General features: G+C 41.1%; 4 protein-coding genes across 4 annotated transcripts in view; 2 read left to right on the forward strand and 2 right to left on the reverse strand.

Moving 5' to 3' along the window:
• LOC126400394 (autophagy-related protein 2 homolog B-like) overlaps window positions 1-8,678 on the reverse strand; it is an 18,975-nt gene extending 10,297 nt beyond the window's left edge. The window contains exons 1-19 of the mRNA XM_050061025.1: window positions 8,543-8,678; window positions 7,516-7,927; window positions 7,240-7,402; window positions 6,958-7,110; window positions 6,762-6,864; window positions 6,302-6,464; window positions 6,039-6,218; window positions 5,822-5,918; window positions 5,545-5,709; window positions 5,261-5,412; window positions 4,903-5,014; window positions 3,901-4,144; window positions 3,640-3,802; window positions 3,408-3,500; window positions 3,117-3,305; window positions 2,640-2,913; window positions 2,432-2,540; window positions 2,150-2,351; window positions 706-848 (exon numbers count right to left, since the gene is read on the reverse strand). Coding sequence (XP_049916982.1) covers window positions 706-848; window positions 2,150-2,351; window positions 2,432-2,540; window positions 2,640-2,913; window positions 3,117-3,305; window positions 3,408-3,500; window positions 3,640-3,802; window positions 3,901-4,144; window positions 4,903-5,014; window positions 5,261-5,412; window positions 5,545-5,709; window positions 5,822-5,918; window positions 6,039-6,218; window positions 6,302-6,464; window positions 6,762-6,864; window positions 6,958-7,110; window positions 7,240-7,402; window positions 7,516-7,677 — 2,867 coding nt within the window. The 5' untranslated portion in view covers window positions 7,678-7,927; window positions 8,543-8,678. The remainder of the gene's footprint in view (window positions 1-705; window positions 849-2,149; window positions 2,352-2,431; window positions 2,541-2,639; window positions 2,914-3,116; window positions 3,306-3,407; window positions 3,501-3,639; window positions 3,803-3,900; window positions 4,145-4,902; window positions 5,015-5,260; window positions 5,413-5,544; window positions 5,710-5,821; window positions 5,919-6,038; window positions 6,219-6,301; window positions 6,465-6,761; window positions 6,865-6,957; window positions 7,111-7,239; window positions 7,403-7,515; window positions 7,928-8,542) is intronic.
• gskip (gsk3b interacting protein) lies at window positions 8,636-12,946 on the forward strand. The gene is made up of 3 exons (XM_050061028.1): window positions 8,636-8,885; window positions 11,447-11,692; window positions 11,779-12,946. The coding sequence occupies exons 2-3, from the start codon at window positions 11,450-11,452 to the stop codon at window positions 11,935-11,937; spliced, it is 402 nt and encodes a 133-aa protein (XP_049916985.1). The 5' UTR covers window positions 8,636-8,885; window positions 11,447-11,449; the 3' UTR covers window positions 11,938-12,946.
• Window positions 12,947-13,881: 935 nt separating this feature from the next.
• Window positions 13,882-16,568, reverse strand: LOC126400396 (NPC intracellular cholesterol transporter 2-like). The gene is made up of 5 exons (XM_050061027.1): window positions 16,431-16,568; window positions 16,054-16,157; window positions 14,859-14,966; window positions 14,589-14,761; window positions 13,882-14,435 (listed from the first exon to the last, which is right to left on the reverse strand). The coding sequence occupies exons 2-5, from the start codon at window positions 16,133-16,135 to the stop codon at window positions 14,349-14,351; spliced, it is 450 nt and encodes a 149-aa protein (XP_049916984.1). The 5' UTR covers window positions 16,136-16,157; window positions 16,431-16,568; the 3' UTR covers window positions 13,882-14,348.
• Window positions 16,569-16,852: 284 nt separating this feature from the next.
• Window positions 16,853-18,967, forward strand: part of isca2 (iron-sulfur cluster assembly 2) — a 3,045-nt gene continuing 930 nt past the window's right edge. Inside the window, exons 1-3 of the mRNA XM_050061026.1 lie at window positions 16,853-16,982; window positions 17,195-17,375; window positions 18,771-18,886. Of these exons, the coding sequence (XP_049916983.1) occupies window positions 16,861-16,982; window positions 17,195-17,375; window positions 18,771-18,886 (419 nt within the window). The 5' untranslated portion in view covers window positions 16,853-16,860. The remainder of the gene's footprint in view (window positions 16,983-17,194; window positions 17,376-18,770; window positions 18,887-18,967) is intronic.

The following is an 18,967-nucleotide window of genomic DNA, read 5'->3' on the forward strand; positions in this document are numbered from 1 at the left end:
CTGTCAGTCAGTGTGCGGGCTGGAGATTGGTGGAGCAGAGAGGGGAGGGGGTCCCCACTCGGTATGGTAAACGAGTATGTGTGTATGAAGTGTGTGTGTTATGCTAGAAGAGTCAGAGTTTGGGACGGAGTCTTTTACCCCCTGGAGTGTTACTGGAGTTTTTGGAGTGCTCAAATAAACTGGCCTTTTTCCCCCAACGCTCCTCTGGTCTCCTGCTCGTGAGGGATTCATTACAATATCGTAACATGGTTTAGATTTCTAAATAAATATTCACCTCGTCGCTAGATAGACCTACTCCTGAAAAACTCGTGTGGCAAGGCTTTTTGTCCCTACGAGGCCACCGTCATTTACCCGACGGGAGGGGTGAGCGAGTGAGCCCTGCAATCTAGAATTTGACCACTGATGTCACTGTTTTCAACCCATTTTACACACTGGCCCTTTAAATGTAGGGATGAATGATAATATCGGCATGTCATTGGTATCTGCAGATAGAGGCTTTAAAATGACATTCGTAACAGCCTGAAATGAAAATATTGGTATAAAGGATGTCGGCAAAAAATGATTACCTGCTGATTTTTAGCTCTTACAAAACACATACATACACGTGACAAAGTTTCATAAGTTTACTGCTGCACTGTCCCACTGTATGACTCAAGCTTTAACAAACTTGTCCTGCCATTTTGTTTCATATCACAAATTCCGTACCTGTTATGCAGTTTTTCATAAAACGCCTTGGTGGGAAGCACTAACTGCACATTGGGGAAACACAGCTCAAGGACGAAGCGAGAGTTGTTCATCGTTTTTTCCTGGAATTCTGTCATCTCAGCAACATCACCAGGGATGACCATCTGGAATCAAAAATAAAAAAAGACTTTCTAAACTTAGGCTCCTCACCACCTGCTCTCGACAGGTTAGGCATGCAAAGAAGTGCTCATGTTGCTGTTTACATAGTGATGCATCCATCATATATTAAAATATATCAACCAGAGGACACCCTCGCTCCTGAATGCAAATGCATCCGCCTGCACTAAACACACCTGCTCTGGACCAATGCCATCATCATAACTGAAACAACAATTCTTTAAATACGCAAATTCAAGCTCAATCAGATGAAGAGTATGAAGCTTCAAGCGTCGGCTTCTGCGGTAATTCAGACTCTATTTTTTCTGTCTCTTTGACACGCTCAGCACACAGGAGAAGTTTCAGTTCTGCAACCTCACCACTAGATGCTACTAAATCCTACACACTGGACCTTTTTCAAATATAAGGAAATATGTGTGCTGCAATATTTTTTTAGTGTAACTAAAAGTTTGTGGTGTTCAAGTCAAGTTTCTCTTACAGTTTACATCCATGTCTTCCCCCCAGGCAGCACAGAGGATCTATACAATCAGCACAGTTTAAAGGTGGGAAACCAAGATTAGTGTCACCAGTTCAGTATCTGACCAAATGTCTCCCCTTCTGTTCCTGAGATATGATGTTGAGTCATGTCCAGAAAAGTGTTTTATGCAGAACATCATGTCACACTGAAGTTGACCTTTGACTTTTTGGATATAAGATGTCCTATTTGACATTTATGTGAAGTTTTGTCGTAATTAGCTTAAGAACTCTTGAGTTACAGCCAAAAACATGCTTTGTGAGGTCACACTGACCTTTGACCTTCAACCACCAAATTCTTATCAGATTATTCTTCAGTCTAAGTGAACGTTTGTGTCAAATTTTAAGAAATTTCCTTAGGGGCCTTACACATGCCACATCTTGAACCGCCTGGAAAATGCGGGGTGCTACTCTTGTGCCTTTTCTGTGCCAGCTTACAAGAGTGCAGGGGCAGGTTGCGTCTGAGGTTGCTAAGCAACCTTAACAAGCACTGTACCATAGCCTATTTTCCTGAAATCCTGAGTGCAGAGCTGATCTTCTTACAGTTGCTGTTTATAAGAACAGATGTAAATCTCGGGCAGCTGTGCACTAAAATGTTTAACCTCTTCTCCATATTTATCATGCAGTGTGTGCTGCTGCGTTCCAAAAGTTGAACTCTGTTTATCTCAAGGCACAGCTGTCGCGCCCTAAAAAAATAGGCACTCAGGAACACGTGCACATTGCAACGGCGTCTCTTTGGAATTTAAGCGCAAGATTTTTTAAAGAATGAACCTACCTCTTCATTCTCATACATGACCCTTCGTGATGAAAAAGGTGATGGCTCTGGTTTCCCAAAGTCACACACATCCTTCAGTGAATGGGCAGCCCCTTCCTCCTCTTCCTCTTCGAGGGAGTGGTCCTCAGCCCCCTCATCATCTTCAGCCGTCACCCGCTCGAGGATTGAGTGGACTGCAGTGGGGTTCATCTTTAGCACAATCCTGCCCGGAGAGATTTAATGTCACTGAGAGGTGCCCCTGAATGGACAGATCAGTTTAAGGTTGGTTCGATTATAACTTACCTCGGCCAGTCAAATTTCACACTCTCAGATGTTGACATGTCTCCATCCATGGTGTGGGACACTCTGAGGAACCGGGCAGCTGGTTGATCCGGCTCCTCCTGAAACTTCCCTGTGCAAAGCAAGAAAATAGAAAAGCAGTTACAGAGTGATTCCTCTGATAAAACCATCTTTAGATGGAGCTTTAGGTTTTTTCTTTTCAACCACATACCAATGAGCCCCCTGAAAGTGAGCTCCATTTTGGTTTGGTCAGGGGAGCTGCCACCCATGAACTCTGTTTTGACTTCCAGGTCTTCCAGCTCCAGGTAGAGTACTTCCTTCTGCAGGGACTTTTTGAACCAAGGGCCCCTCTCCTGATCTGAGCGTAAGTCAGGAATGGGGAAGCGGATTGCAAGGCCCAGCAATGGGGCGTTCACGGTCAGCGTTACATGACAGTTGGTGGGAGTATGGCTGTCATCAAGGAAAACCTCTGTGAAGGCCTTATGCTGTGAAATTAGATTAAAGAGACAAGGAATTACACAATTATAGAGCCTAAACACACGCAACTAATTCACCGTTTTAATCTAAGACAGAGAAGACTTATATCATCAGTTGTGACAATTATTTTCTAGGCTGCATTAATCATCACTGAGACATCTGAGATAAAGAATATTTAGAAATATGAATAAAAGTAGTTAGACGCCCTTACCAGGCTGACGTGTTTATTATAGGATGTGTACATGTGGGAGGCCATCAACTCTGTGGTGGCCAGCTTCTGAGGTTGAAGCAACGAGTTTAGACGGTCAACGATGCTGATGTCGAGCTCAGAGCGCACGGGGCCCAGCTCCACCTGGATCTCTGCTTTCCTGGGAATAGTGCTAAGGCGAACCTGGCCGCCCTGCACAGAGAGCCAAAAGATTAATTGAGCAGAAGCCTGACAATGTGTTTGAGTGTTAAATGTTAGTGCTGCTGTTTCAGTCCAACTAATAAACGCAGTTACCTGAGGGCCTCTGCGCTCAGCCTGTTTGTAAAGCAGGTGAAGGCAGGTGGTAAGCGGTGCATCAGCACTGGCTGTGGTGTCAAATGTCAGGAGCTGAGGTGTGACAGAGAAACTAGTGAGAAACACTCTTGGGGTCATGCCAGCTGCAACTTTCAGGCGTACTTGAATGTGTTTATCCAACCAAAGCTCAGTGCAGTGCAAAATGTGCTTAGCTCAGGCTTGAAACTCTAACCTCAGTGTACTGAATGCCTCTTTGGGAGCCGCCAATGACGGCCTCAGAGGGGAACAGGCACTCAAGAAACTCCATCTGGTTGAGGGAGACGTCAGTGCTGAAAGTCCGCAGGCTGGATCCCTGACAGTGCTCATAGTTGATCTTCAGGCCTTGGCCCACAAATCTGCAAATATAAGCCCAGAACAGACAGACATAAAACAATTAAATGACAAATCAAGTATAATATTGCAGAAACAGAAGTAGAAAAAAAGTGCAGTGCACCTGAGATGGTCATGGGGGCAGGCCTGGTTAAACACCGTCCGAGACTGAAGGAAAGCAGCTGGGGCGAGGTGGCCCGGGCCCACCATGCTGAAGAAGTGTGCAGCCATGGGGCCGAGGGGACTGGGAGCGGAATCTGGTGGTGGCAGCGGGTCGATGTGGAGGACTGAGATAGCCAGGCTACTGAGTGTTAACCTCAACACCAGCTCTGGCCTCGACTCATCGCCGTGGGTTTTGGATGGATGGGCTGAAATACAATGATAGCAGATATAAATACAGATACTTTGTTTTCACTGTGGTGTAATGATAACCGTGTGCACTGAGTGCTGGTAGGTTTTCATAGAGACAAGACCTTCACCATTTCTACAGCCTAAACAGAGATCTAATCAGGAAGATATGCTGATGTTATCTTTGCTTGGAATGAAAACATGCCAACAACTTTACCTCCCTTTAGCACACGGCCACAGAGAGACTATTATTTAACAGTTTAAAGTGGAGGTAGACATGTTTTTTGTTTATCATAATGAAGTAAGTGTTGATTGCACAAGGGCATGGCTGTAGAATGACACTGTCAGTGTTTAGATTGGTTCGCTACAAGCCTCACTTTCACAGAGCAATTCTGTCTGCCACCAGGTATGATCCCAGGAAGACGAGGGCTCAATTTACGAAGATTTACAATTTACATTACGATTTACAAAGTAAGTGTGTCAGGTATTGTGCAAGGACAGGAGGACAGCACTTTTGTTTTCCCTGGTCGCTATTCCCAGTTACCAAAAAGTATCAGTGAGTTCTTTGCAGTTAGTATTCCCAGCAGCAGAAGTGGTTGATGGTGGAACAACTGAAGTAACTGTGGACAACAAAAATACATTGTGTACTCTGTTGTTGGTAGTTGCTAGGCTCTGCAACGGCAGTGCCAACAAAAACACAGCTTGGTGGAGGGGGATCTGTTTACACTTTAATGTGTATAAAGTATGTAAAAATACACTGAAATATTGTCATACTTACACGTCTGCCTCAGTAATTTTTGAGGCAGTTGTGGATCCCGCGACTGGACAGGAGTTTCGTTAGTCTGCTTCTCTCTTTGTCGTGGTACGTCCATGTAATCCTCCCACAGAGCCTACAGAAAATGTAACAACAGAAGTTCATTTAGAAAGATTTTACCACACAAACTAAGTCACCCACACTGAAAATAATAATGTGTATATCTTCTAATTTTGTCGGTGTAGGGATTCAGTTACATGGTACTGCAATTTGCTGAGGATCTAATTCAGAATGTAATTGAGAAACCAGACCACTGAGAATCCTAACGCTCAGTTACATTTAATGTATCTTTATGACTGTACTCAAAGAGGTGAAGACATACTGTTGCATTTCCAGAGGGAGATTCTCCTGGTGAGGCCGAGTAGTTGCTGTTGAGTGACAAATCCAAGTCAACGGTGGGTGGTTCACCCAGAGGAGGAAGGGATGACAGGCTGTGAGACATGTCCATGTCCGCCATGGAGAAGAACACATCATCTACACCCACCACAGATGGGTTTAAAAATACATACAGGACAAAGAAATAACACATTTCATTAGATAGATGCAACCATGATATCTGGTTTCTATGAAGGGTCAGAGGTTAGGGGAACAGTGTTTCAGTCCAACCTCGACTAGACACGGTTCTGGTGGTCTGGCTCTCAAAGAGGTCGGGGTCTGCTCCTGGCACAGCGGTATCCTTCTTCAGACAGCGATTCAGTTCCATATGAAGCCGATACTCATCCTCTTGCTGTATGGGTCGGCTCTTTCTATCTTTAGCCCATTCTTGTGCACCTTCACACAAAGAATACAAAATACTTTATTCACTCTACTTCTAAGTGACTCATTCAACGACATAATTATTAGTTTGATCCCAAATGCTCTCTATGAACAGAGTGGTGCTCACCTCCACCAGAGAAAGCTCCACACAAGTCAAGAAGAAGATGAACTTGCCGTGGGGATAGCAGGATAATAAGTGTATCAATATGTCCAACAACCTCCAGCTGAAAGCAAAGTATGTAAAACACCCAGTTAATGGCAATAACCCACAGTTTATAATATTGCTTAAATAATTAAGTTTTTGTTTCTTATAATATTTTGTTTTTAGGACATGCTTTGTTTACCTTTGCTCCAGGCATAGCCAAGTTGTTTTTCAGAGTGAGGGAGAGCTCAATTTTACCACCGAGGCTCCCAACCTGCACAGGTTCAAAGGGTGTTGAAGAGGATACAGGCTCTGTAAACTGGGGATGAGGCTCACATATTATTTTGGGATTCCAGCTTGGGGAGAGCTTTGGCTCAGTTTCCTGCAAAATAAGATATATATATATTCAAAGGCTAGCATATACATACACTTTTAAGCCAGATTTCAAATAACTGCTGCACCAACCGTTGGAGTGGATGAAGATTTACAACCAGCACGGGACACATCTGAAAACTCATCCCAAAATACGGTAATGCCTTCCATCTGCAGGTTTTTATGTGCAAATGTGGTTGGCTGATGCACATTCACACTTGAACTCTCCTCGCCCGTTTCATCGCAGTAAACAATCCTGAAAGTAACCACAGAGCACAATGAGCCCAACAAGAACCTGCAGTATGACAGCGAAAACTAATGCATCACATGTACCACATACATTTAGCTGCAGCTTTTTTTACTATCCACAACTGATTCTTTAAAAAAATATCCTCCCCCTGATCAATGTCTCTTCCTTTCTGACTGATGATAGATTTCAGATTTGAGAAAGTAAATTGATAATGGTTCAAGGCTTTTAACTAGATTCTGATGTTGAAAAATATGTAGAATACTTTGGAAACCGCCTGGTTTCCTTTTGACTGTCCACACTTACTTTTTGATTCGAATCTCAAGGGCAATTCCAGTTTTAGAATTCTCTGGAATGTGTTCGACTCTGAGAACGGTATCCAAAAAAGTCACTCTGACTCTTCTCAAAACTGCAAGATAGTAAATAAATAGAAGTCACTTTACAGAATACAAGACTGATAAACCTTTTTTAAATGTTGCCAAGCAGTGTAGACATAACATACCTGTCTCTATCGTTTCGGCAAACTTCTCTAATCCCTCAAAAGGCTGGAAGCTCTCTCCCATATCATCGGTGAGTTTCTGGCTGAGACATTCTTTGGCAAGCTGCATGCTGCTCGTCATGAAACTGGACCAGTACATGGGCTCAGAGCCAGATGCTAGAAGAACATACAGCGGTGACACAGTCATTTACTTTTCAGTAAAATCATTTGTCAACTTGTTAATATGTTACAAAATGACAAGACATTTCCATCTATCTAAAACCTTTTTCAAAGATGGGTCCTTACCCACTCTTGGTCTTGGTCTGAGCACCATCTCCAAGCCCTTGATCTCAAGGGCACAGTTTTCATGCAGTAGGGCTGCCCATGGGACTGTCAGAGAAATTGTTTGGATAAACCCCGCGATGACCTCAAAAGGGGCATCTGCCGTCTCTAGGAGCTCATTGAGTGACTGTAGAACAAAAAAATCAAGCTGAAGCTTCTCTTTGTTTATGCAAATTATGTGTTTAAATCAAATAAATCCATCTGTTGTATTTCCTGCCACAAATGTAGCTCTACACATACCCATTTATCCAGTGGCACTTGTGCAAGTGATCCAGTTCCTTGGTAGAGGTCTAAACTGAGCTGATCCAAGCTCAGCTTCTCCTGCAGGAAGTTGCCAAGGTACCGATGCAGGAGGTACCTGCAGGCCCGCTTCTTGATGGACTCCGAAAACGGCCAAGGCATCTTAACTCAGTAGGTAAACAGTACACAGGTGATGAAATGGATCTCGAGGCTCTGCAACCGGAATGCTATGGCTACTGAGACAGCTATGAATTAATCACTGGTGTAGCAGTTGTGTCATCCTGTCGACTTAAAGACATTGAGGAATCGTGAGCTCAAACACCCTTCACATCCCAGGATTAGGGACACTTTGGAGGATGTGTTGACACTCAGGGATATGTGCGGGAATTGGTCCGACTCCAGTTTGCGTCGCCTATGGAGAGACACACATATGGTTCCCCTCTTTTGTAATGTCACACTTTACACAAAATGTTTACAACACAACCGAAAACAACAAGCTCCACCAATACGTCAGTTTAAAGCATACATAGGTTTAAATTGCTGAGTAGCGTTATAATACAGTGCAAGACAAAATGTCCAGATAACGTTAGTGTCATTAGCCTGTAGTAAACAAGCCAAACGCACTTGCGAAATAACTGTTAGCATGTCACAGACTAGCTAGTCAGTAGCTACCCTTAGCTATATTTACTCACACAGAGCTGTCATCGTAGTCAAGAGACGGTAGCAACGCTAGCTAGACAAAGGCATGTCATTAAGCTAACTAGCCGGCTAGCTACGTTAGCTAGTCTGCTGCCTGCAGAGTGAGGCAACATTAGCATAGCCGGCTAACGTCATGCTAAGGCAGTAGCGGTGCATGCTTGCTAGACGGCTAGCTAACCCTAAAACCCAACATTTTCAAACTTAACTACCCTCGCACGTGAGGTGTACACTGACCAAAAAACACTTTACATTCACACACCAGCTCGACATGCACACACGCGTACGTAAACGAACATTGTTGGAGGTATAAGCGCTGCTGTTAAGTTACCTTATGTCTGAGTTGTTTACAAACACTTTCATGACTCCGCACCAATTGAACCGACACACTCGGGTGGGATTAGACAGTGACGTCACAACATGGCGGAACTGTGTGGACCACGGGACGCGCACTGGGTCAACATTTCTTCTAGGTCATTATTTAGGAACTAAGCAGCTAAATTAGAGACAGAGCCTGTGTAAATGTGACTTAACTCTCTGGTTATCGAAAAATCTGAGGCTCGAGAGTTTCCTGTCTTACGTAAGGTGACGCTCATTGGACTGAGCTCCGTGCACGGAGAGCTCAGAGTGGGCTGGAAGCTTCAACAAGCCGGAAGAACACAACCAGCGAGGAGGTGAGAAAAATGAACGCAGTTTGGTTAAAGACGATGATGGCCCACAGAAAAGTCAGGAGTTTTGCTATCGTCAACCACTGCATGACTCATTGTACCTTATTTTACCGTACTAAACTAGTAAAAAGCCACCTAAGTTAGCTACAGTAGCTCAGTCAGGCTAACTATATGAATTACCACATTGAGTAAATATTATCTATGATGTCTGTATCAGTAACCAGATTGAGCCTATTTGGCTTCAGATAGATACAGAAAAATGCTTCTTGCAGACCCTAAAATGTCGCTGTGATGTTGATGATTTTAATTGTATAAATGAATCAGTTAACATTATTAACATTACATGGTTTATGGGGCTGTGGGAGGTTGTAATACCAGTATAATACAACTAGAAAACAACTATGTTCATTTCAGTACAAAGCTTATACTAATTACAGGGGACATATTGTGCTTTTTACTCCACTGCATTAATTTGACATCCATTATTACTAGTAACCTTCAAAATTAAGATTTTACACCCAAAACAAAGCTATTATTATCTTTTAAAATATCATGCACATCTCCAAGTTAAACTACTCTAGTCTGCATAAAAAATGTAACATCAGCTCCACCTGACCAGCAACAATAAAACGCCACATGCTCATTAATGCAACAGTGATAATAACCCAGTAATATATAACTAGATACCGCTCGCAGGGGCATTTGCCTATAAATTACAGCAGCACAGCTTGATGATAATATTAAAGTAGTTTTACTAATGTGACATTTTAAATGCTTGTGCTTGTAATCAATTATCATTTCAATGTGGTATTGCTGCTTTTACTCAGCTTAAGTGAAGGATCCAATACTTTCTTCCCTAATGAATGTGGGCATAAGTGCCAGTAGGTTTTTAACTATTGTTTAATATGTCAATTCAGTCTAATGAAACAAATGTCAAATGTCTGTTATACCTATATTCTTATCTGCTTTACTGGGTTAATAAAGAATCTCAAAAGAACAAACCATAATACTACTTTCTCCTCCCATAAAAAAGGCAGACTCACTGTTTTTTTCCTGTAAAATCCAGATAGATGTCAACAAGGCCGAGGGAACAGGTTAAGTAAAGATTGCTTCATGTTTCACAATCAGTGGCATTGCCCATAAAGGCACCCAGCCAAGGGAATCAAGGATGACGCAGCTCGATGCAAAGCAACAGGTTACAGCTGTCCTGCAGGAAAAGGGCTCATTTAGGAATGCATAACATAATGTTCCTTGACATGGGACAAAACAAGATTCAACTTGTTTAACAAAAATCCACCAGTGCTAAGGAGGATAGAGAGCAGACATGTAGACATGGAACAGGTGTTGTTTATTTTTGTGGATTACATGAGCCACCATCGATTAGTCAGCATTTAGCAGCCTTCAACACCAAAATCTTGCAGGTGCTCTGTGCAGCACTGTACCACATGACTTGGATTATATATGGCAACAACTGCAGTTCACCTTACTAAAGCAGTGTGCTCTGCCATAAGCTTGTTATTGCTTGGAGCATTTGTGAGATGAAACGGAAAAAAACTGAGCCAACTCAGCATTAGGAAGCACTGGAGACAACATTAGTCTGCGTCTCTGGGAACACACTGGACTCTTTCGAGATTCGGTGCTCTGATATATTACAGCTAAACCAATATGAAAGAAGGAAGAGTCTTTGAAAGTTTTCCCTTACTAATAACTGCTTGGGAAATACCGATTCATCTCTGATGCTTGTGTTTCTGGTGCAACTATATTTAGTCCAGGAAGTAACTCAAATATTTAAGTGCATCCAGAATAGTCCTTAAGTTCCTCTAAAACATAGTTTATACTTTCCTCACACAATGAACTACTCAGAAAAGATGTGAAATATATTTTTAAGAAGGTCACAGAACCAGCAGATGCATGTTTATTTGACTTCTCTGTTTTTCTTCAGAGAATGGGCTTCATGGAAATGAGATAAACATCACTACAGCTGAATCACGGCCCTGTGATGTTATGCTGCTTAAAGGTCCAGTGTGGAGAATTTAGTGGGACAGCCCGTCTATGATGAGTCGAACATCGGAGAAATGCTGATTTGTAACATGACACTTGCTGATAATTCAGCTCCTAGTTAAAACCTCCGGAACAATGAATACTAAAGGAATCTTAACCAGGAGTTCAAGCTTTGCACATGGGAGAAGTGTCAGCTGGCTGCAATCTGCAGCCCTCACCACTAGATGCCACCAAATCCTACTCACTGCTCCTTTAAAGCTGTACAAAGCTTTATCATATGTTTTAAAGGTTTATGACCAGATGTTACAGGTGTAGTTTAAAAGACTACTGTGTCATTACAGATAACACTTAACGGGAGTGTTGAGTTCATGTAGCTTGTTGCCATGCCAGTAGAGAGCTGCATGTTCTGACTCAGTCCCAGTTAACTGCAGGGTTTTTGAAGTGCGTTTGGTGATTGAGGACATGGAGACCTCTTTCTATCATTGTGCCAGTCAGCAGGTTTTATTGCACACAGTAACATCTGGGTTTCAGCTGAGTCAGTCGATAACGCTGTTGTTCTGTTACAGGGGATGGAGATAGACTGCCAGCCTGAGGAAGCCATCGTTTCTTCATTTGATGAGGACTGTGTTGTGCTCGGTGACGTCAAGGACATGAGATTGGAGGCAGAAGCAGTGGTCAATGACGTACTATTTGCCGTTGCCGAAATGCACGTGTCACAAAGTCTCAGCAGCGCGTCGGATGTGGCCTACATCAACGTGGAAACAAGAGAGGGGAACCGGTACTGTCTGGAGCTCACAGAGGCAGGACTGAGGGTAAGATGCACTAAAAGTGAGACATTAATTTCTTGTTTGATTAGTCATTGTATGCATGTTTTACGGTTATCAACTCTACCAAACAGGTGGTGGGCTATGCCTTCGATCAAGTGGATGAGGATTTGAGCACCCAGTATCATGAGACTGTTTACTCGCTTCTGGACACACTGAGTCCAGGTTACAGAGAAGCCTTCGGGAACGCTTTGCTCCAGCGGCTGGAGAGGCTGAAGCAAAACGGACAATAAAAAGGACCAAGATGCTGCTTAAAGCGGAAGAGAGGTTGATGATGTGGGTGTATTTGAATATGAGCCAATAATAACCAAGTCTGGTCAAATATTATAGCCTACTATGTGACGTCCACCTGCCTAGCTACCACTACAATAAGGGGTACCCTGCCCTATCAACTCTGCTTTGTTCTGACGTTCATATCATTGAATGACTTCATGTTAGTTACTTAACTTTAGTGACTGCTGCGGATTGGCTAAATGGGGTCTGTTGCAACATTGTGGTGTTGACTTTTCTGTAGAAAGCTTCCACAGAATACAAATTTGTAAGTGTGCACAGCGTTTGAGACTTCTGCACCTTTTTGTACTGATCAAAATGATTTGAGAAAGAAGCAGCAAGTTATTGATCCGGCTTCCCCTTCTGCCCTGCTTGCACTAAAGCTGTGACCTGATATCTGCTCAGATATACCCAATATGTTCTTATTCAGCAGGTGTCTCAGTGAAAGAGCCAAAGCTATAGTCTTTCCACTCATATATACACTGCCTTAATGACGGACTTTTGGTTAGAAAAGTACAAAAAATAACTCCTGGAATTTTTTTATATTGACAGAGACAAATGGTATTTTGTGGGGCTGACACTTCACATGGATAAATGGGTCAGAAACTATTGAAAACCATGAATAGTCTCAATAGCTGGCACTGTATACAATACCAATTTAAATTGTGTTTGGATATTTTTTTTCCCCTCCATACTGCATTGCAACTCAAGCTTGCATTTTGAGCTTTTGCTGTGAAAGTAAAGACGCTATCCTTGTGGAGGTTTATATACACAAATATATATATTGTTGTGGTCTTCAAACCTTTGGTTCGTGTTTATATTCAATGAAGACTTCTAGGGCTGCTTTATGTGACCTGATAATGATCCTAATTCAGTATTATGAAATCTATTTTAAGAAAACGTGTTCCCTTGCATTCATACTGTCATTACTTGCTGCTGGCCTTTGCTCAGACCAATAAATTCTCAGAATTACATTTGTCTTCATTTTTTACCCATGAACAATCTACAAGGCAAACTTACATTGAGAGAAAAAAAAAAAAAAGAAAAAAAAAGGAGAAGTGGTTTCCTCACCACTGCTTAGCGAGTCACTGTAGTGTGAAGTGCTGACCTTGGCTACATCTATTCAAATTTGCCTACGATATGCAGAGTGTGTCAACAACTGTCTGACACATTGATAGGGTAAGTTAAAAATGGTCATTTGGCAAATCAGTCCCAAGCCTTTTCCCTTAAGTGACCATTTTTCAATCAATGAATAAACAGATGACCTATAAGTGACATTTTATGGATATTTCATATTTTAGCTTTAATGCATAACAGTACAGAACATCTGAAAATGTACAATTAACCCAAACAGGAGGGAGCTTGTGTATAATGAGTGAACTTTTTTGAGCAGATTGTTTCCTGTGAATATTGCATTGGACATAATGATTTTTTTTTTGGGGAACATTTTATTCAATTCTCCGTGTTTTTGTTTTTTAACAATCATTTACAATTAATAGGCTTCATTGACAACTTAAGGGTTTTCTTCTCCCTGATGCTTGGCTATTGTTCTATTAGCTCTTTGGTTGTCTCTCAACTATATACTTTTTAAATGCAGGATGAGGCTGAAGGGTCTGTGACTACAGCTTGTGTTGAGGTCTTCACCGTGTCCTTATCCTGGGAGATTTTTTAAGTTTACATCTTGAACAATAATCTAAACTTTGAAACAATATTTCGTTTTCTTTATAGAAATTAACAAAATCCTGAGATATAGGCCTACTGTATTAATATTTTCGTGAGCTACTAAAAGGCCTCATGAGCTCGTGTGAAGCTTTGGAAGTGGCGTTTTAACACAAATTTTACTTTAAAAATAATAATAATACTAATCAAAAGTTTGTGTATATCAGATTCACATGATGCAACTCTGGTACAGATTAGTTTTCTTTATTAGAATTTTCATAATTCTTTACAATATCTAATTTCATATGTCTAGTAGTACATTGTCAGTAAGAAATATTACAAAAAGTTTTAGCGAAGTAGTAGCACAGTATATACCTTTTCTGACTACATAGCAGCCAGTGAGACAAGACATTTGCACTGTAGTGGAATGTGAGTCAGGGTCATTCACACATTAACCGCATTGTTTCACATCCGCATCTCTTAAAACTGACTGTTAGAAGGTCACAGCAAGGATCAGCCGTTTATTTCTGCAGGATTCAAGATGTGTGAGTGCGCCAACGTCTTGCAAACTAGTGAAAGACACATCTTAAAAATCAATTTGATGAATGAATAAAATGAGATCTTAATTAGAATCATTTACATTCTTCAGATTTTTACTCAAAGCTGAATCCCTTTTAAAAAAAACAAACACTTGTGCGGACATACTGCCGCGAGATTAGCTCACAATCTGAACTGGGAACCTGATGCAGAACAGATCTTGTTTGTGGTCGTCTCTCAGTTCCCACTCCACAACCAGCTTTATCTAGAAGTGCAGAAGAGTCAGAATTGAAGAAGGTGAGCTTTTGTGTACACAAATGAAATATTGAGGAAGTGAAAGATGCAAAAAGTGATGTGGTCACATTGAAAGGAAACTGCTTTTAAGAGGATTTTTGCTAATGTACCACGCTTTACTTACTGCAGGATACTCAGTCTTCACAGGAAGCGCAGTCATGTAGTTATACTTCTGCTGCTTCTGGATGGGACACTGGATTCCAGACTTGCAGCCATCTTCTATGGGAATGGGGAACGGGATGGGTACTCCAGCGATAATACCGTGAACCACTGCTGTGCTCGTCTGGCTCTCCACAGCTACAACAGATAAAACATACAGTGCGTGAGATCAAAAGTTAAAATATAAGCATTTATGTTCTGATTAGCATTTCTAAAAACGATAAAACCCCCTTACCACTGTTGAATGTCACATTGACACTGTAGGACTGTCCTTTGCGTAGCTGGCATGGCTGACTGGGACATGGGTTAATGTCCACTAAGGCCACTTTGCCAGAAGAGGAGCCTGCAGAGAAAAAAGATGGGACATTCAAAAAAGGTAAATGTTAAAGCTGCTGCCATATCACTTGTTTAAATATCTTAAATTTTCATTAGAAGAGGCCACGTCACAGACAACTTGACTTGCTTTACATACATCATAAAAAAGGACATGATGTACAACCTCCAGGGTCATCACTGTATTACTCCCTCCAGTGTAAAGAAGGTTAAACTAACAATGCCTAATGTTTGACTCTTGTTTCAAGACTAGTCTTAGTTAGTAGTTAGTTATTATTATAAAAACATTAACATAAGGAAAAAGTCAAAATCAACTTAATTGGCCAAGTACTTAAAGCATACAAGGAAACTGGCTCTCAACACTCACACTGTGCCAATAAAATAAATGATACAGAGAGTTACAAACTAAAAGAACTAATAAAATACATATATTTTTGTCTTAATACAGTGCAAAATTAATAATATCATTGCTGGGCAAGCATGTAATCTAAAGTAATGTGACTGAGATTATCAATTTTGGGATTAGTGGAGTGGATTACCTCACTACTCACATTTTAAAGGAAAAGCTTCAATTTTGACCTCTTTAAAAAAAAAAAAAAAAAAAAAACCCCAAGTCGCAAATTTATATTAGTGCTGTACAAAAATCACTGGAAAGTCCTAATTGAACACCGAGAAGCCTAAAATATGAGCACATGTGTGTGTATATATGATGAATATATTGTATTCAGGACAGGTGATGTTATCTGTTAAAGGGATGGATCAAAACTCTACCGACAAGATTACCAACAATTTTGATACTCAAACGTTTTAGGTAACACTTAGGCAGCTGTTAAATTTCTGTTTAATGTATTTAGAAATTACATACTATTGGCTTTGAGACTGTAGACCTTTCTCACAGCACACTGACTTGTCATGGGAAAGCTGAGGTGTTGCAACAATGGCTCTAGTCACTCCCTTTTGGGATCAGTTAAACATGTGTACTACTCTTTAAACCGTAACCTACTCACAATTAACGACTGGCCGTTTCACATATTTAAAATACAACATAAGGAGTTAACGTCAAATCTGCATATTGAGACGTTTCGAGTGAAACTTACCGCAGTCAAGGAATTTCACCGGGTTGGCGCAGGTGAATCCCATTAGGCACAACAACACGATGAACCCAGTCCGTACATCCATGTTTCTTTCCTTGTTCGTGACCCTAAAACAGATAAATATCCATTACGCAACAGAAAAGTTAACTTGAGCGTTACCAGCCGAGTCTGACAGTCAGCAGAAAGTGCTAAATCATGACTTTTTGTTTCTCCCAAGTGTCCCGAGCGTCGCAGTGATAATAAAGTTGAACAAAACGACAAAAAAAACACTCGTTGACGACAAGGCAATGTGATAAACAGCATAAAAACATACTCAGTCTTCTTATTAGTAGATTAACAATAAACGTAGATATAATACATTGTCAATGAACAAGCTGTACCTTTGAAGCGTGTCCGGAGTGAGAGCCGTAGCCGCCTAGCACCTTTTATTTCGCTGTATCACGAGATCCAAATAACGCCTATTTATTAGCATACAAAGAACATTCCGCCCTCAATTTAGCCTGTCAGGAAATCCCCTCACTATCAAGACCCCGCCCCGTGCGTTATAAATGGCAGATTGAAATCAAAACCAGCATAATAACCCAATATTCTGTAATATAAACCCCAATATTAACATTTGGCTGGTGTATCTTGTTGAGGATGGCATATATTTTAAGAAGAGCTGTGCCTGAGAGGCAAAACCAAGGTATAAAACATCCCATATCTAGGGAAATAAATACCTTATGATTGGCAGGTACACTGACGAATCAAATCATCGTATCACCAATGTGGGCGTATCTATTTGACAGACCACCATTTCAGCCAATTAAAATGCGGTCTGCGTCTCGTCATCCGTTGGGGGGTGTAATTTACCAACGTTTGTTATGGAAGATGTCATTCGTGAGAGGAGCTATGATATCTGCGTCAAAGGCAAAAGTATTGAGCCTTGCTAGGTAATGTTACATTTTATATTGTAGATATAAATACGGATAATAACGTGTAAACAACCTGTTTGAGTTGAGACAGGAGCTTTGTGTTGAATATTTGCCAGGTAGTTAGCAAGCTAGCCGCTAACGCTACCGTTAGGTAACTAGCTAGCGCCAGGGTTCGCAATATTACATGTACCTCTGCTGCCTGATCTTAACGTAACATCTATGTTTTTCAGGGCATCTGCTCTTCTGACTAACCCCAATGTGACCCAGCAGTTACACCGACTTCCCCCAAACCCCTATCCAGCCCTTTACACAGCGGGGCTTCAGCGCTTTAGCAGTGCCTCATCCCAGGAGAAGCTAGCTGTGTCAGACCAACCCGAAGATAAAGTGAGCCTCACTGAGTCATGTGTGAAGGTCAGCAGATACTTATGATTCATACTATGACTAGGCATCACACACTTCTCATGTAGGAAAAAGCTAATGAAAAGATGCGTGTGCAGTTTCGATGCATGCATGGAAAGCCTGGTATATGGAGATAGATTTGTCTCAGTATTATTTGAGTGAACAGGTCGACAACATGTGTGTAAATGTGTAATTTGTAGATATAAAACACCTCCACAAATACAAAAAAAGGAAACCATAAAAGTATTTTGCAAATATAAAATGGGTCTGTAAATACACAAATTAATACCACAAAAATGTCTGTGAATACATTTAATTCATGTACAAATAAATGAAAAGCATTTGTGAATATCTTCCTAACATTTACAGCTTTTGAACATTTTGTGAATTCAGTTTTTATTTGTGAATCTTAGTGTTATGCTTATGGATTTATATTTTATGCACTCAGTCTTTTTTAATTTTTAAAATGTGTGTATTTGCAGATCTGTTTTATTTTTGCACAATATTTTTGTGAGCTTACAAATCCTTTTTGTATTTGTTTAAGTTGTTTTATATTTATTGATCACACATTTACATACATCTGAAACAAATCTATTGCCATACAGGGAGGACCAAAACTTTACTTAAGTGGTTCGCAACTGGTCCAGCCACAGGGTCCAGATTCCTCCTTGGTCAATAGTTAAAGGTCCACACAGTTTAACGTATTTAACCCTTATACTACATCATACAAGTATGGCCATGTCATCGAGCTAATTTGCTGTTTCTGTCAAGTAGCTCTCCATTAGTCTGTCACTCTACAACAGGAAATGGCACTTCAAAATGAAACCTCTGTGCTGGAAATTCACTGTACTTCAAAATAAAGTGTGTTTTTTACAAGCATGACACGTTCAGAGTAACTTGCGGTCTATTCATAATGGACCTGCAACCCACTTTTGGACCATGACCCACCAATTGGGAACCACTGCTTTACATGATGCCACATCAGTGTCAGAGTTAGTCAAGATATTTTGTTGACGGTGTTAACATCTGTGTAAATCTTCAAACATTTAATTAACCCCACCTCTGTGCCAGTGTTGACAGTGAAGCAGCTACAGAATGGGACTCCATTATGTCAGATCATAGTCTTACTGTACAGGGATTAGTGGGCATATATGTGTAAGTTCTTCTAGGCCTACATCTGAGGTATTTGACTGTAAGACACAGAAACTGTAATTGGCTTCTGACTCACCGAAGTGTGAATTGTTACTTGTCCGAATTGTTGACATCTAAAACCCAATTATAGGCAGTCAAGCAGAACCATTTAATGTTAAAAAAACATTGCCATGCAGCCACTGTCGAAAATGTATTGAGTTGTTATGCTGTGCTTTGCGCCTCTTTCATCATGCTCCTATCTCCCCTTTAATCCAGAGACTAGGGGAAATCATGGAAAAGGGCGAGTATCTACGAATACATGTGGAGGGCGGAGGCTGCTCTGGGTTCCAGTACAAGTTTTCTGTTGATAGTAACAGAAATGAAGATGACAGGTAAACTGCCACTAATCAATCAATCAATCAATTTTATTTATAAAGCCCAATATCACAAATCACAATTTGCCTCACAGGGCT

Source organism: Epinephelus moara, chromosome 14 (genome assembly GCF_006386435.1).
Source record: "Epinephelus moara isolate mb chromosome 14, YSFRI_EMoa_1.0, whole genome shotgun sequence".
NCBI lineage: Eukaryota > Metazoa > Chordata > Actinopteri > Perciformes > Serranidae > Epinephelus > Epinephelus moara.

What these genes read in the sequence shown, in the direction of transcription:
- gskip (XM_050061028.1), top strand. Translation starts at nt 11,450, where the DNA reads ATGGAGATAGACTGCCAGCCTGAGGAAGCCATCGTTTCTTCATTTGAT. An exon ending in TCACAGAGGCAGGACTGAGG is followed by an intron (nt 11,693 to 11,778) that starts GTAAGATGCACT and finishes TCTACCAAACAG; the next exon opens with GTGGTGGGCTATGCCTTCGA.
- LOC126400396 (XM_050061027.1), bottom strand. Translation starts at nt 16,135, where the DNA reads ATGGATGTACGGACTGGGTTCATCGTGTTGTTGTGCCTAATGGGATTC. An exon ending in CAATGTGACATTCAACAGTG is followed by an intron (nt 14,762 to 14,858) that starts GTAAGGGGGTTT and finishes TATCTGTTGTAG; the next exon opens with CTGTGGAGAGCCAGACGAGC. An exon ending in TGAAGACTGAGTATCCTGCA is followed by an intron (nt 14,436 to 14,588) that starts GTAAGTAAAGCG and finishes CTGCACTTCTAG; the next exon opens with ATAAAGCTGGTTGTGGAGTG.